At 34.9% G+C, this 15,685-nt stretch overlaps 1 protein-coding gene across 2 annotated transcripts in view; it reads left to right on the top strand.

Annotated features, from left to right (window-relative positions):
* The window catches only part of LOC114338407 (integrator complex subunit 7), a 68,873-nt gene that overhangs the window by 37,238 nt on the left and 15,950 nt on the right, over positions 1-15,685 (top strand). Inside the window, exons 11-12 of one of the 2 annotated variants that reach the window (XM_050658589.1) lie at positions 4,754-4,955; positions 9,124-9,420. In XM_050658589.1, coding sequence (XP_050514546.1) covers positions 4,754-4,955; positions 9,124-9,420 — 499 coding nt within the window. The remainder of the gene's footprint in view (positions 1-4,753; positions 4,956-9,123; positions 9,421-15,685) is intronic. The other variant, XM_050658590.1, reaches the window with a different exon arrangement.

Raw genomic sequence — 15,685 nt, 5'->3', positions numbered from 1 at the left:
TCAAGAATGCACTCTTTGCCTTTCCGATACGACATTTAATCTCTTGAGTATCCACGACTCATTGATTATAGTTCCCAAATAGTTGTATTGTGAGACACGTTCAATTCTCATTTGGTTCACATACAGATTTACTCCAGTTATGTTTTGCTTGCTGATGATCATTAGCTTGGTTTTGCTGGTGTTTATATCTAGACCATATGTTCTACTGGCTTCAGTTATTTTATTCATTAAGTTTTGCAGCCCTTCTATGGTATTGGAAAACACTATTGTATCATCTGCATATCGCAGGTTACTGAGCTTGACTCCATTTATTGAGATGCCTTCATCAATATCTTTTAGAGCCTCTTCAAAAATGTGCTCTGAGTACAGATTGAATATCAGCGGTGAAATTATGCATCCCTGTCTCACTCCCCTTAAGATTTTGACCGGATCTGTATATTCTCTCTCTATTTGGAGCACTGCTGATTGATTCCAATACAGGTTAGCTATTATTTTCAGGTCTCTTCCGTCAATCCCTGTCCTCTTCAGCACTTCCATCATTTGTTCATGTCGGACTCTATCGAAAGCCTTTTTGTAGTCAATCAGGCATGCCAAAACATCACAGCTGACATCTCTGCATTTCTGAAACAACACCTGCACGCTAAATAAAGCCTCCCTCGTACCAACGGCGTTCACAAATCCAAACTGATTGGGCGCAATTTGTTCTTCGCATTTTCGGTAAATTCTAGTATGGATGACTTTTAAAAGCAGCTTGAGAAGATGGCTCATTAGGCTTATGGTCCTATAGTCTTCACAAACTTTTGCTCCTGGTTTTTTGGGCAACGGTACACACTCAGATTTGAGCCACTCTGCTGGTATTTTTCCTGCCTTGTATGTCATTAAATATTTCAGCTATTATTTTTATTTGTGCTCCATCTAATAGCTTTAGCAGTTCTGCAGGTATTTCATCAAGTCCCGGTGCCTTTCCATCCTTCATTTGTCTGATGGCTGTGGTTACTTCTGGTAGGATTTCGGGACCTGAATTATCTTCAATGGTGGGTTTTTTTCCTGTTCTAAGGTCGTGGAAAAGTTTGCCCAAGTATTCTTCCCATACTTTCTTTTTATCTTCTTTGGTTATGGCAAGATTGCCTTCATCATCTGTTATTTTTCCGCTGCTGCGTTTTCGGAACTTTCCAGCTATTTCCTTCACCTTTCGATGGACATTGAAATTGTCATATCGACTCTGATACTCCTCTATTTCTTGACATTGTTCTGTTTTTTGTTTCTCTTTTGCTTCTCTTATCTTTCTTCTGACGATGGTATGTATTCTTGTATATTCTTTGAGATTTTCTTTGTTCTTTTTTCTCTGATCCATAAGCTCGAGTATTTCATCGGTCATCCACGATTTCTGTTTCTCTGTATCTTTCTTCAGGTGTTGTTCTTTTATTTCTCTCACTGTTTCTTGTATGATGGTTAGACTTTCATCTATAGTTCCTGCATTTCTGCATTTTAGCATTTTTGTATAAACTTATGTCCGCAATTGCTTCGTTTCCGAGATGCGGGGTGTCGAAATTTTTCTTTTAAACTGCCAATTTGACGTAAATGGAGTTGTCGCAATGATATGAACTGATTCCTGTATTCCTGTAGATTTTATTGCATTTGAGCGACATTATATTTTCCATAAGAGGTGTGTGGTGTCCTTTGTGAAATATACTAATCGCTCCGAGCGTTAACAAAGTGTCAAAGCAAGATCGACCGACCTACTCATGGTGGCGGTTTTTTGAAATTTTGTAAGGACGCTGTGTGTATGTTTAAATGGGACATTTAAAAAAAATGCTGTGTCACGCTAGTGATATTATGTATTAATATAAACAGAAAATAAAAACGAATCTGATATAAATTCTTCATTTTCCAATATTGATTATCAGTTTGATTATGTATATGTTACAGTTCAAGTTGATTATCCAGTTGGAGTTGACTCCAACTAGTTCGAGTCAACTCTAACGGCTGGTGTCAGTAAAAGTTTTACATTTATATTCAACATTTACTAGTAAAAGTAGACTCCAACTAGGAAAAGTATACTCTTCCCAATGCCATTTAGTAAAAGTTGATTCTGATTCACACAAACAGCCGATTCTAGAAATTAAATGTTACTGAATATGTTCAAATTAGTCTAGGCTGTATCGTGGCCCCCGTTAGGTAAATTACCCCGATTCGAATTTTTTGCACAAACTTACTCAAAAAAAGGTCCTTATAACAAATTTACTGGGTGCCAGGCAGTACGTTGATCGATAAATTGTTTAAACAATTTTTTTAGACAAATTCACAAAAATAATTTTTTCACTTCGAACAATTTTTTTTTAGATCATTTGGGTTATTCTGAGCAAAAAAAGGTATTTTGTGATTTTTCTCTAAAATTGATTGTTGTCGAGTTATACGCGATTTAAAATTTGAAAAATGCGAAAATAGCCATTTTCAAGGCTTAATAACTCGGTTAAAATCCAATATTATGAAAGTCAGAAAGTGACCAAATCAAAGTTTATAGCCCCCTCTACAAGATCCAGCAGAAATTTTTGTCACTATTTTATTACTAAGCTTTATCTTTAATTATTAACAATGAGCGCTAAGTGCGTATTAGGCGGCCGTCAATGGTGAGTGCTAAAGAGATGCATCATTCCAGCCGTCCAATGGTGAATCTCACTCGCACTCACATTGACGGCCGCCTCAATACACGGTTAGTGCTCATTGTTGATAATTAAAAATAATATCTTATTAATGAAATAATGACAAAAATTTCTTTAGAATCTTATAGAGGTAGTTTTAATCTTTGATTTTTTTTAGTTTCTGACTTTCATAATATATAATATCGTATGGCATTTTTGCCTTTCGGACAGTTCCGGCGCCAATTACATCTTTAACCCTGTTTCAGGTAACTAGCGTCGATGTACACTAGCCCAGGGGGACCGACTGCTTAACGTGCTCTCCGAGGCACGGTGAGACGGCTCGTGTCATTATTGAAAATGAAAATGGTTTGCCTTTAGCAGGGCTCGAACCCACGTGCACCGGCGTATGAGGCCAGCGATTATGCCGTTACTCCACGGCCGCTCGCTCGACTTTCACAATAATTATCTTTAACCAAGTTATTAAACCTTGAAAATGGTTATTTTGTGCGTTTTTCAAATTTTAAGTCGCTAATAACTCGACAACATTCAACTTTAGAGAAAAAAAGGCCCAACGGATTTAAAAAAAAATTGTATGAAGTGAAAAAATTATGTATTTTTGCGAATTTGTTTAAAATCATTGTTTATCGCCAAACTTCACTAAAATCATTCATTATTGTACTCATTTGCCCTTATTTTCGGCAGTAAAGTAACACTTTGTTGTATTGAAAGAAGAATGTTACTTTACCTGCCGCGATAATTAATCAAATTAACAGAGATTGAATGTAAGTGGTCATTGGCAGCAATCGATTATTTATTTGAGTGAAATTAAAATTTATTTACTTTAATTATTAAAAATATTGTACAAAATTTATCTTATTATTAATAAAATTTATGTCAAAAAGTAAAATTCTGTAGTGTGTCGCAATTATATTCATACAAAATAAATCAAAACTTTACAGATTTAGTAATTAGGTAGGTATACACTATTGATAACTATCGATTAAACATCAAAACCGGCCACCATGCAAAAGTCATCTGTCATTACTGTCATACGAATTTTTTATTTCGTCTAAAATTAAAAAAATTTCCTCAAAGTTGTAAGTAAGTGTTAATGTTTTTTATGATTGACGATACAATTTTGTACGCACCACCTCAATACTCTTTATCGAACGCGTCTGTTCCTCTGCTCGTAATATCAGACTCGTTCGATAAAGAGTCACTTTACTGACTGACTTTACTGAAATTGGTTAAACAATTTTTCGACCGCGGTACCGCGTGACACCCTGTGTATTTGTTATAAGGATTGTTATACGGATGTATTTCTTTGAGTAAGTTTGTGCAAAAAATCGAATCAGAATAATTTACCTAACGGGGGCGACGTTACAGACTATACTAATAAGTAGTTGAAACGGTCAAAACAAAGAAACACACACTCATCAAAAATGCACTTGAGATTCTCGTATAATCAACATTTACTGAATCGATCCAGGAAGAGTCAACTCCAGCTAGTAAAAGTTGATTTAAATCTTTAAAATCAACTTTTACTGCTCGTTTCAGTTGGAGTTGACTCCAACTAGTTGGAGAATCAACTTGAACTGTAACATATACATAACCTCACTATCGCAGTTTATATCAATAAATCTTTATTAACGAAAAAGAAAATATTTTTGTTGCAATATAAATTACATTATAAATAAATGGCTAATGAATAGGGCTTTTCATTCACAGTCATTTGTTTCGAGCTTCTGTCATGTGTCACATAATATTAATATATCTACGTCATACGTTATTGGTATTTACAATGATACAAACCAGAAACGTATGACGTAGATATAATATTATGTGACACATGACAGAAGCTCGAAACAAATGACAATCGATGAAAAGCCCTATTCTAACAATTCTATTCAGTTATTATCACTACAAAATAAAATATTCAAGTTTAACAAAATAATCCCATAAGACTCAATGTTAAATCGTCCTTACAAAATCTGACAGCGTGTCATGTGACTGTAAATAGAGGGGAGACGCAGGGAGCGAATACAAAAAATAGGTATTATACCAGCTCCATGTATTTTTTTTTTCTATTTTATTTCTATATTCTATTCTAGTCTGCAACAAATGTGTGTGTTACTGGAAAAATGTGTACAAAGTGTGTGCGTCAATGGTAGCAAAATAAAAGACGAATATATTGAATTTGGGTCGAAGACTACGAGACTAGAATCTCAACAACTGGTCAAAGCTTGCGAAAGTGCTCTCAAGATTGCCAAAAGCATTGGTGAAGATGGAATCAATTCTACTATAACACATAACGTAAGTGACGATTTTTATTAATTTCAAATAGAAAAAAGACTAAGTTTTCAATCTAATAGCACATAAAATAATATTAAAAATATTACTCTACATCCCACCAGATTGAAAACAATGGGAACCTTCTCTGGTTACACCTCCGTGGCTTCTAAAGTTTGCAAGCCATAACGGATGCTGAGACTAAAGAAGATGAGGGAATTTCAACGAGAATGGTTCCATTCGTACTTCAATCAGAGTAAACATGTAAATCAAAAATGAATAACCATTTTCAATTTCGTTGCAACACGAAACTACAGCCGCATTATATTCTAGTTCAATCAGAGAGTGCAGCAAGCACCTCTACCGGTTTCGAAACTTATTAGTCCCTCATCAGGAGGCACATATCGTCGGTTATGTGACAATACCTCCTATCTGCTTTTTCATGAATTTTGTAAGAGAGATTTCAAACTTTTTTTATGGTCACCTCCTGTTTTCATATGATATTTTTTAACTTGTTTTGTAGTAAATTCAACTTAATTTACTAAAAAACATGTTAAAACTTACATATGAGAACAGGAAATGACCCTAAAAAAAGTTTGAAGTCTCTCTTACAAAATTCATGAAAAAGCATATAGAAGGTATTGTCACGTCACCGACGATATGCTGCTCTCAGCTAGCTAGATGGTGTGATGCCTAGATATTTAAACTCCATCACTTGTTCTATTATTTGACACTCCAGCTCCAATTTACATCTTATTGGATTTGCTGTTATAACCATGCCTTTTGTCTTTTTTGGAGAAATTAACATGTTAAATTTTCTGGCGGTTATATTAAATTGGTGCAGCATACGTTGTAAATTGTAAATCATCTTCACTTTGAGAGATTAATATTGCATCGTCTGAATAGCAGATTATTTTAAGTTGTTTTCTCCCGTTTGGTATCCTTTTTTAGTTCTTACTTTTTTTTATTATTTCATCCATTATCAGGTTGAACAATAAAGTACATCTTCTACTTTTAGTTTTATTGTGTTGTTCTGGTAGATGTTTTCGATCGTTCACCTTCTAGATCATAATCATTCTTTTAATGGACAGTATCAAATTCTTCATATTCAAAATAAAGGCATTAACATTAATAAATCTATCGAAATCAATGAATTAAAAAATTCAGATATAATTCTCAATGACCAACTTAATGAGACAAACATCTCCCCAGTGAGACGCAGTAAAGATACATCATTTGAGAAAGGCACACTGCCGAAATAGGAAACAGCTGTAGCATTAATTTGTAATAAATTTTTGGAAACATTGAAAACAAAAATCTTTAGTGTTTTACATACATACATACATAATCGATTGCCTCTTTTACCATTAGGTGTCGAAGATTCCTCCTTTATATAATACTCTCTGCTAATTTACGCCACCTCTTCCTATCTGCTGCTAAAACTTTAGCTTCTTGCCACGATGTTCCTCTTTTCTCAAGTATTTCGTTTACACTAGTGTTCCAGCTTTTCCTTGGTCTGCCCCTCGTACTTTTACCCGCTGCTTTGGCCTCCCATGTCATTTTCACTTGTCTGTCACCACTCATTCTTATCATGTATCCAGCCCATTTTAACTTATTTTCTTCAACTTTTTCGTTGAGCGATTTTACCTGCAATTCATGTCTTATATCTTCGTTTCTTCTTTTGTCTAATCTTCTTGCTCCCACCACTTTTCTTAAGTATCTTATTTCTGTAGCTTGTAATCTTTTTCTTTGTATGTCATTAAGTACCCAATTTTCTGCCCCATATATTGTAATTGGCATATATACGGTTTTATATACTGTCATTTTGGTTTTTCTCGATATTTCTTTTTTGTTTAGGAAATTTTTATACAGTGAATAATAAGTTCTCGATTTCATCTTCTTGTGCACCTTTGTTGTTTAACATTATTCCCAAATACTTATAGAGGTCTACTTGCTCGATTTTTTGTCCTTCGATTTCAATATTTACAGTTGCTTCTTTGTTGGCTATTGTCATTACTTTAGTTTTCTCCATGTTTATTATTAAGTTGTAGTTTTTTAGTTCTTCAACCCAGATTCTTATGTTATCTGCGAGAGCGTTTTCAGTTCTTGCAACTAATACAATGTCATCAGCAAATGCACAGGCTTCAATTTTTATTTGCTGCAAATTTCTATACCCTATAGCGCATTTTTTAGTTTTTTTCCAACACTTTTTAATAACTTCATCCATAACAGAAATAAATAACAGTGGGATCAGCACCCCACCTTGTCTAACCCCTTCGTTGTTAGAAAATTCGCCTGAGATTAAGTTACTTGTCCTGACCTGGTTTTTGTGTTGACATACAAACTCTTTATTACACTTACAAGTTCTTCATCTACTTCCTTGTTTATCAGGCTTTGCCATATTCCTTCTCTATTGACTGTGTCAAACGCCTTTTTCATATCTAAAAACGCCAGGTACAGTGTATCGTTTTTATCAGTGTTTTTTCAGTAATTTGCTGTAGTGTGAATATGATCTTGTACGTTGTGTGATTGTCTAAATCCACTTTGTATATCTGCCAGTCGAGGCTCAACTATTTCTCGTAGTTTCGTAGATTTTCAACGCTGAGCAGAGAAGTGATATACCCCTATAATTACTGCACTCTTTAGTGTCTCCCTTTTTGTGTATAGGCAGTATTATTGAAATGTTCCGATCCTCTGGGATTTTTTTGTTTGTCCACGCTAAATTTAGTAGGTCATGTAATTCTTGTTTACCCTGTTGTCCAAGATATTGCAATAATTCAGCATCTATTCCGTCGATCTCTGCTGCTTTACCAACTTTTAGTTTTTTTAGTGCATCTTCAACTTCTTCCATTTTTATTTTAGTTTCATGAACGTCTTCTTGCCCTCTTTCAGGTATTTCATCTGCTATCTGTGTGCGATTCTCTGCTATTGTATTTTCATTGTTTAAAAGTTCCTTGAAATATTCTATACACCTTTCTATAATGAGCTCATCCTCATTTGATGTATTTCCGTTTCTATCTTTTATCTGCTGTAGTTTAATTTCCGTTTTACTTCTCATATTATTTAGTACTCTATAAAATAATTTTGTATTTTGGGTACTATTTTCTTCCATAGTTCTTCCAAATTCTTCCCAGGCATTCTGCTTTTCTTGTTTTATCCTCAATTTAACTTCGTTGCGCTGTTCCTTATATTTATCGTATGCCTCTTGATTCCTTTTTTGTATGTACATTTTCCATAGCCTTTTCTTTTCTCTGACTTCTTTTTTTAATATCGTTGTTCCACCAGCTTGTCTGCTTTTTATGATTATTTCTTCTGGTATACCCGCAAACTTGCCCTGCTGTTTCTAATAGTATGGCCTTAAATCTGATCCACTTTTCTTCCACATTTCTACTTTGTCTTCTCTTTTCAATCCTTGCAAACTGTTTTTCCGTTTTCTCTATATACTCATTTCTTGTTTGCAAGTTTCTCAGCTTATAGGTTCTTATTCTTCCGCTATAGTTTTTGTTTTATATCTGCTTACGGTCCTCGACTTTGTTGTTATTCTTGAATACTCCTTCTAGTAGATAATGGTTACTACCTATCTCATAGCTTCTTTTCACTCTGACATCTTTAACTTTACTCCTTTTTTCTCGAGGAACAATTATGAAGTCTATTATTGACTTTTCATTTCGCTGGGGCATTGCTCTTGTTATTTTGTGTATTTCTTTGTGTTCAAAGAAAGTGTTGGCTATGACTAAACACATCTTCAGTGTTTTATTGGTAGATAAAATGAATTTCCATCAAGTAACGGTCGAATCCATCAATTATTATTATATACAGTAGACTCGCGATTATCCGAGGTAACTGGGACCGTGACTACCTCGGATACGGAAAAACTCGGTTAACACTGACATTGATTATATTGATAGAAAAACACGTGAATAATGATAACTGTGGATATTTTAATGACAAAATTAATACAGTACTGTCTATAAAAGTTAAAAACAGTTACCTTAATAATGTTACTGTTTAAAAAAGTATTTGATTTTGCATAAGCTTTGCTTCTCTTTTTGATTTTGAGGCGGTGATGTTGCGGCATGGTTGAAAATTGTAACTCAACTGTTCTGACTTTTGGCCTCGGTTAACCGAGGGGCTCGGATGACCGAGACTCGGATAATCGCGAGTCTACTGTAAATATATAATTTATTTGCAGCAAGTGGAAGTTCTCAAAAAAATCATAGAGATCCTCGTGAACGCATCTCTATCAATTCCGAGGTACTTTTTCCAAGTATTACAATCAACAAGCGTAAAACTAGCTATTTCTCCACAACCTAGGGTATCCGGAGAATTCATAAGTGTCCAGGCGGGGTCACAGTTGGCTGTGAAAGTGGAAGGTGTGATACAGCACGGAATGAAACCAGGTCTATTTAGAAAAATAAAAGAAGTCGTTATTAACGTTACTTCGCAGTTACAAAGCAATTCGAAAAACAAGGATATTGTGGATCCTAAGGTAAGAAATATTTATCATTAATTTTTTCTTTTACTGCCTTATCAGCATAACATCTTCTTCAGTGCCATCTCCGCGACGGAGGTCGGCAATCATCATAGCTATTCGTTCATTGGTTGTACATCCATTCTCTCAGGTTGCGCAGCCACGATATTCTACATCTCCCTGTGCTTCTTTTTCCTTGAATCTTTCTCTGCTTAATCAATTGGAGCAAGTTGTATCTCTCCCAAGTGTAATATGTCCGAGATATTCAAATTTTCTTGTTTTGATGTTATTTAAGATTTCCATTTCTTTATTCATCTTTCTCAGAACCTGTGACGTCTTCTGTCCAAGATATTTTCAGAATTATTCTGTACACCCACAGCTCGAATGATTCCAGTTTTTTAATGGATGCCGCATTCAAGGTCCAAGCTTCCATTTCATAAAACAAAATCGAGAAAACGTACCACCTAGCCAAGTTAACTCTTAACTCCAACTTTAAATATCTTGTGCAGAGAACTTTTCTGATTTTGTTAAAATTTGCTGTAGCCTTCTCTATTCTGATTTTGATTTCCTGGAAGTAATAATTTGTGGATTTGATCATTTTTCCAAGATATTCATATTAGTCTACGAGTTCGACATTAGTTCTGTTTATGAAGAGACTCTCGTTATTTCTTTGAGTTTTCGATATTCTCATAAATTTTTTCTTGACGTTCATGTTCTGTACGTATGTTTTATAGACTATAATAAAGCTTTTGATAGGGTTAGACACGGCCAACTGATTGAAGCATTTGAAAAAAGAAGATTAAACCTCAGAGATATAAGAATAATTTCAAACTTATACTATGGCCAAAAAGCGGTAGTGAGACTAGAAGAAATACCATCAGAAGAAATAGAAATACAAAGAGGTGTTCCACAAGATTGTATACTTTTACCAATCTTGTTTAATATATACTCGTTAAGTAAGGCAATGGATGAACAAAACGTAGGCATTTGAATTAATGGCATGATCATAAATAACCTGAGATACGCTGATGATACAGTCCTTGTAGCTGAATCACATGAAGACCCACAGATACTGCTTAAAGGCGGGTTGACATTACTAGTGAATAACGAACACGGCTCACGCTTAGTGTTGGAAAATTCTCGAGAATGAAAAATCGGAGAATATTCTGGAGAATATTCTCGATATGGAGAATTTTCTGAGAATGAACCCTATGACGCACTTAGGGATATTGTTGAAGATAAAATAGGGTATGTATTAAAAATCATGAAATTATATACAAAATTATGAGACTAAACAACAGTGTTCTTTATATAAATATAAACAAAATACAGAAACAACAGAGAACACAAAATTTATTTGATAAAAAAACGAAAGTTTCTTCTTAACAAATAATGCAAGTAATGGATGTGGTGATTTAATCAGAAAAACATGAGGCCTCAGGTTCAGAATCTATTTCTATCATTAGCTCATCCTGGTCATCTACATTCTGCATTTCCATGTACAGATGAGAAGTTGTGGGATTTTATTTTTCACGAGTCAGTCACGAGCTCAGTCATGGATTGGTCTACGTTTAAAACGGCATTTAGACGGGCTAGTTTTTGAAGCAATATTTTGCCGAAAATATATATTTGGTATGTTTCTGGCAACATTACAGCCATCTAATGAAAATATCGCAGAAATAATGAAATTTAATTTGGTTTTGTCAAAACATACAAAGAAAAGATGAATACGTGGTCAAATGAAATCACAATAAGGTTTATTAATGCAGTACATTTACGTCCAGAGTTGTGGAACTTAGCATACTTCTGGAACTATGAGACAAATGGAAGAGTAGTGCACCCTGAATAAATACATTAAACTAAAACTGTTAGTATATATGTTACAGTTCAAGTTGATTATCCAGTTGGAGTTGACTCCAACTAGTTGGAGTCAACTCTAACGGCTGGTTTCAGTAAAAGTTGATTATAAATATAAAATGAAGATTTATATTCAACATTTACTAGTAAAAGTAGACTCCAACTAGGAAAAGTATACTCTTCCCAATGCCATTTAGTAAAAGTTGATTCTGATTCATACAAACAGCCGATTCTAGAAATTAAATGTTACTAAAAATGTTCAAATTAGTCTAGGCTGTATCGTCGCCCCCGTTAGGTAAATTACTCCGATTCGATTTTTTTGCACAAACTTACTCAAAAAGAGGTCCTTATAACAAATCTACTGGGTGCCAGGCAGTACCTTGATCGATAAATTGTTTAAACAATTTTTTTTAGACAAATTTACAAAATAATTTTTTCACTTCGAACAATATTTTTTTAGATCATTTGGGTTATTCTGAGCAAAAAAAAGTATTTTGTGATTTTTCTCTAAAATGGATTGTTGTCGAGTTATGCGCGATTTAAAATTTCAAAAATGCGAAAATAGCCATTTTCAAGGCTTAATAACTCGGTTAAAATCCATTATTATGAAAGTCAGAAAGTGACCAAACCAAAGTTTATAGCCCCCTCTACAAGATCCAGCAGAAATTTTTGTCACTATTTTATTACTACGCTTTATCTTTAATTATTAATAAACTGGCGTCTGATCGGCCTATGGAGGAGCGGTACGGGAAGGGATAAGGGCTTCCGGCTTGGTGATACTCCTCCATAGATCCCTACCGAAGGGCGTTGACGCCTAAGAACGGTGTATACATACATCTTTAATTATTAACAATGAGCGCTAAGTGCGTATTAGGCGGCCGTCAATGGTGAGTGCTAAAGAGATGCACCATTCCGGCCGTCCAATGGTGAATCTCACTCGCACTCACATTGACGGCCGCCTCAATACACGCTTAGCGCTCATTGTTGATAATTAAAAATAATATCTTATTAATGAAATAATGACAAAAATTTCTTCAGGATCTTATAGAGGTAGCTTTAATCTTTGATTTTTTTTAGTTTCTGACTTTCACAATATCTAATATCGTATGGCATTTTTATCTTTCGGACAGTTCTGGCGCCAATTACATCTTTAACCCTGTTTCAAGTAACTAGTGTCGATGTACACTAGCCCAGGAGGACCGACGGCTTAACGTGCTCTCCGAGGCACGGTGAGACGGCTCGTGTCATTATTGGAAATGAAAATGGTTTGTCTTTGGCAGGGCTCGAACCCACGTACACTGGCGTACGAGGCCAGCAATTATGCCGTTACTCCACGGCCGCTCGCTCGACTTTCACAATAATTATCTTTAACCGAGTTATTAAACCTTAAAAATGGTTATTTTGGCGTTTTTCAAAATTTAAGTCGCTAATAACTCGACAACAGTCAATTTTAGAGAAAAGGCCCAAAGGATCTAAAAAAAATTTGTGCGAAGTTAAAAAATTATTTTAGCGAATTTGTTTAAAATCATTGTTTATCGCCAAACGTCACTAAAATCATCCATTATTGTACTCATTTGCCCTCATTTTCGGCAGTAAAGTAACACTTTGCTGTATTGAAAGAAGAATGTTACTTTACCTGCCGCGATTATTAATCAAATTAACCGAGATTGAATGTAAGTGGTCAATGGCAGCAATCGATTATTTATTTGAGTGAAATTAAAATTTATTTACTTTAATTATTAAAAATATTGTACAAAATTTATCTTATTATTAATAAAATTTATGTCAAAAAGTAAAATTCTGTAGTGTTTCGCAATTATATTCATACAAAATAAATCAAAACTTTACAGATTTAGTAATTAGGTAGGTATACAATATGCAAAAGTCATCTGTCATTACTGTCATACGAATTTTAACGACCCCCCTACAAGATACTGAAGAAATTTTTGTTATTATTTTATTACTAAGCGGTTATTTTTAATTATTAACAATGAGTGCTAGGAGCGTATTGACGCAGCTATCAATGTGAGTGCGAGTGAGATGCACCATTGCACCATTTTGGCATTTAAAAATTCAAACTTCTGTCAAACCACAAAACTGTCAAAACTTTTTTTGTAATTTATTGCTCACATGTCATCACCATGACAAGGCGAAAGTTCTTCTTCTTGTGGTGCTTTCTCCTTTAGTTAAGGTTAGCGACTACACTGGCAAATCTGTCTCTGTCCAATGCGGCTCTAAATCAAGGCCGGTCCAGTCTCTGATATTTGTAAGCCATGAAATCTGGCGCCTACCGGGACCCCGTTTTCCTTCAGTCTTACCCTGGATGATCAGTTACGTGAGGCGGTACTTTTTGTTTCTCATTATGTGTCCCAGGTAGCTAACTTTTCTGACTTTAATGATTTTTAGCAGTTCCCTATCTGTACCTATTCTCCTCAGAACATATTCGTTGGTGGTGTGGGTTGTCCAAGGTATTTTCAAGTCTCTTCTATAAAGCCAGAGTTCAAAGGCGTCCAACTTGTTCATCAGTGTTGTGTTGTGTCCAGGCCTCCGTTCCATACAAAAGTATTGACCACACATAGCAATGCAGAAAACGACATCTAAGGCTGATATTAATGCTACTGTCGGGCTACCTCGATTCTCGCTCTTGACTTCTTGTTTATAATCAAGTTGATTGTTGAACCAGCAACCAAGATATTTGTACTGGCTTACGTATTCAAGCTGTTGGTGTTTCACATATTTATTAGAAGAGGTAAATTTTTGTTCCTTGATATTCTTATAACTTTGGTTTTCGCAGTATTGATCTTCATCCCCATTTTTCACAACTCTCAGTAACCCTATCCAACAGTATCTGCAGACTATGGTCCGAATCAGTCATTAATACTGTGTCATCTGCATACCGGACGTTATTTACTCTCTGTCCGTTTATCCTGATTCCTTCTGAAGAATGCGATAAAGAGTTCGCAAATATTACCTCAGAGTAGACGTTAAAAGTATGGGTGATAGCACACAACCCTGTCTAACACCTCGTTGTATTTCAATTGGCCTTGACGTATTACCATTGATCTTTATGATTGCTGTCTGATTCCAATAAATAGCCTCTATAATTTTAGAATCTCTTTTGTCGACTCCGATGTCGTTCAATCTTTCTATCAAGGTCTTGTGCTTCACCCTATCGAACGCTTTCTCAAAATCTATGAAACAGATAAAAAGGTCTGCTTGCTGATATTTGTATCTTTGTGCCAGAGTTTGAAGACAGAATATTGCTTCTCGTGTCCCCATACCTTTCCTGAAGCCAAATTGTTCTTGACCGGTGACCTCATCACATTTTTTATAATATATTCTGTTCTGTATGATACGCAAGAAAAGCTTCAGAATGTTATTTAATAGACTTATAAGACGGAAGTCCTGGCATAATTTGGCATTCTTCTTTTTAGGCAGTGGTATGAAGACTGATTCAAGCCATATTTTAGGTATAGTCCCTGTATTGTAAACATTATTAAATAGTCCAAGAAGAAGGTCTAAGTTTTCCTCGTTGATTAACTTCAATAGCTCAGCTGGTATTTCATCTTTTCCTACAGATTTGTTGTTTTTTAGTTGACGTCCATTAAATCCAATATTTCCTCTGTCATCCATTTTTGCTTCCGTGGTCGCTGTTTTGTGAGCATTTCAGTTGCCGTTGCAAGGGAGTGTCTGATTTCCTCCCGAAGGCGAAAGTTAAGGATGTTTAATTATATGAAAGTGTGCTAAAAAACAGTGCGAAAAAGTAAAACCGATTTAAAATACATTGTTACTTCAGACACACTTTAAACCCTTCATGTACTGCTATCTATATTTACAATTTTCACACAATAAAACCTTTACATTTTACATAATATGAGATAGAGTAGATAAAAATTATTTTTGTGAATTTGTTTAACAAAAATTGGTTAAACAATTTTTCGACCGCGGTACCGCGTGACACCCTGTGTATTTGTTATAAGGATTGTTATACGGATGTATTTCTTTGAGTAAGTTTGTGCAAAAAATCGAATCAGAATAATTTACCTAACGGGGGCGACGTTACAGACTATACTAATAAGTAGTTGAAACGGTCAAAACAAAGAAACGCACACTCATCAAAAATGCACTTGAGATTCTCGTATAATCAACATTTACTGAATCGATCCAGGAAGAGTCAACTCCAACTAGTAAAAGTTGATTTAAATTTTTAAAATCAACTTTTACTGCTCGTTTCAGTTGGAGTTGACTCCAACTAGTTGGAGTCAACTCTAACTGAGAATCAACTTGAACTGTAACATATATAAATAACAATAATTGCTAATCTTTTTGAGATTGGTATTGCGTTTCTCATGTTTGATCTTTCTTCTCTATTCTTGGCCCTATCATATTGATTAATAGTTCGAAATCACTTTTTGACATTCTTGTA

The sequence above is a fragment of the Diabrotica virgifera genome, chromosome 8 (assembly GCF_917563875.1).
Source record: "Diabrotica virgifera virgifera chromosome 8, PGI_DIABVI_V3a".
NCBI classification, from domain to species: domain Eukaryota; kingdom Metazoa; phylum Arthropoda; class Insecta; order Coleoptera; family Chrysomelidae; genus Diabrotica; species Diabrotica virgifera.
The sequence above is the reverse complement of the archived record's forward strand: the minus strand, read 5'-3'. Positions and strand labels throughout refer to the sequence as shown.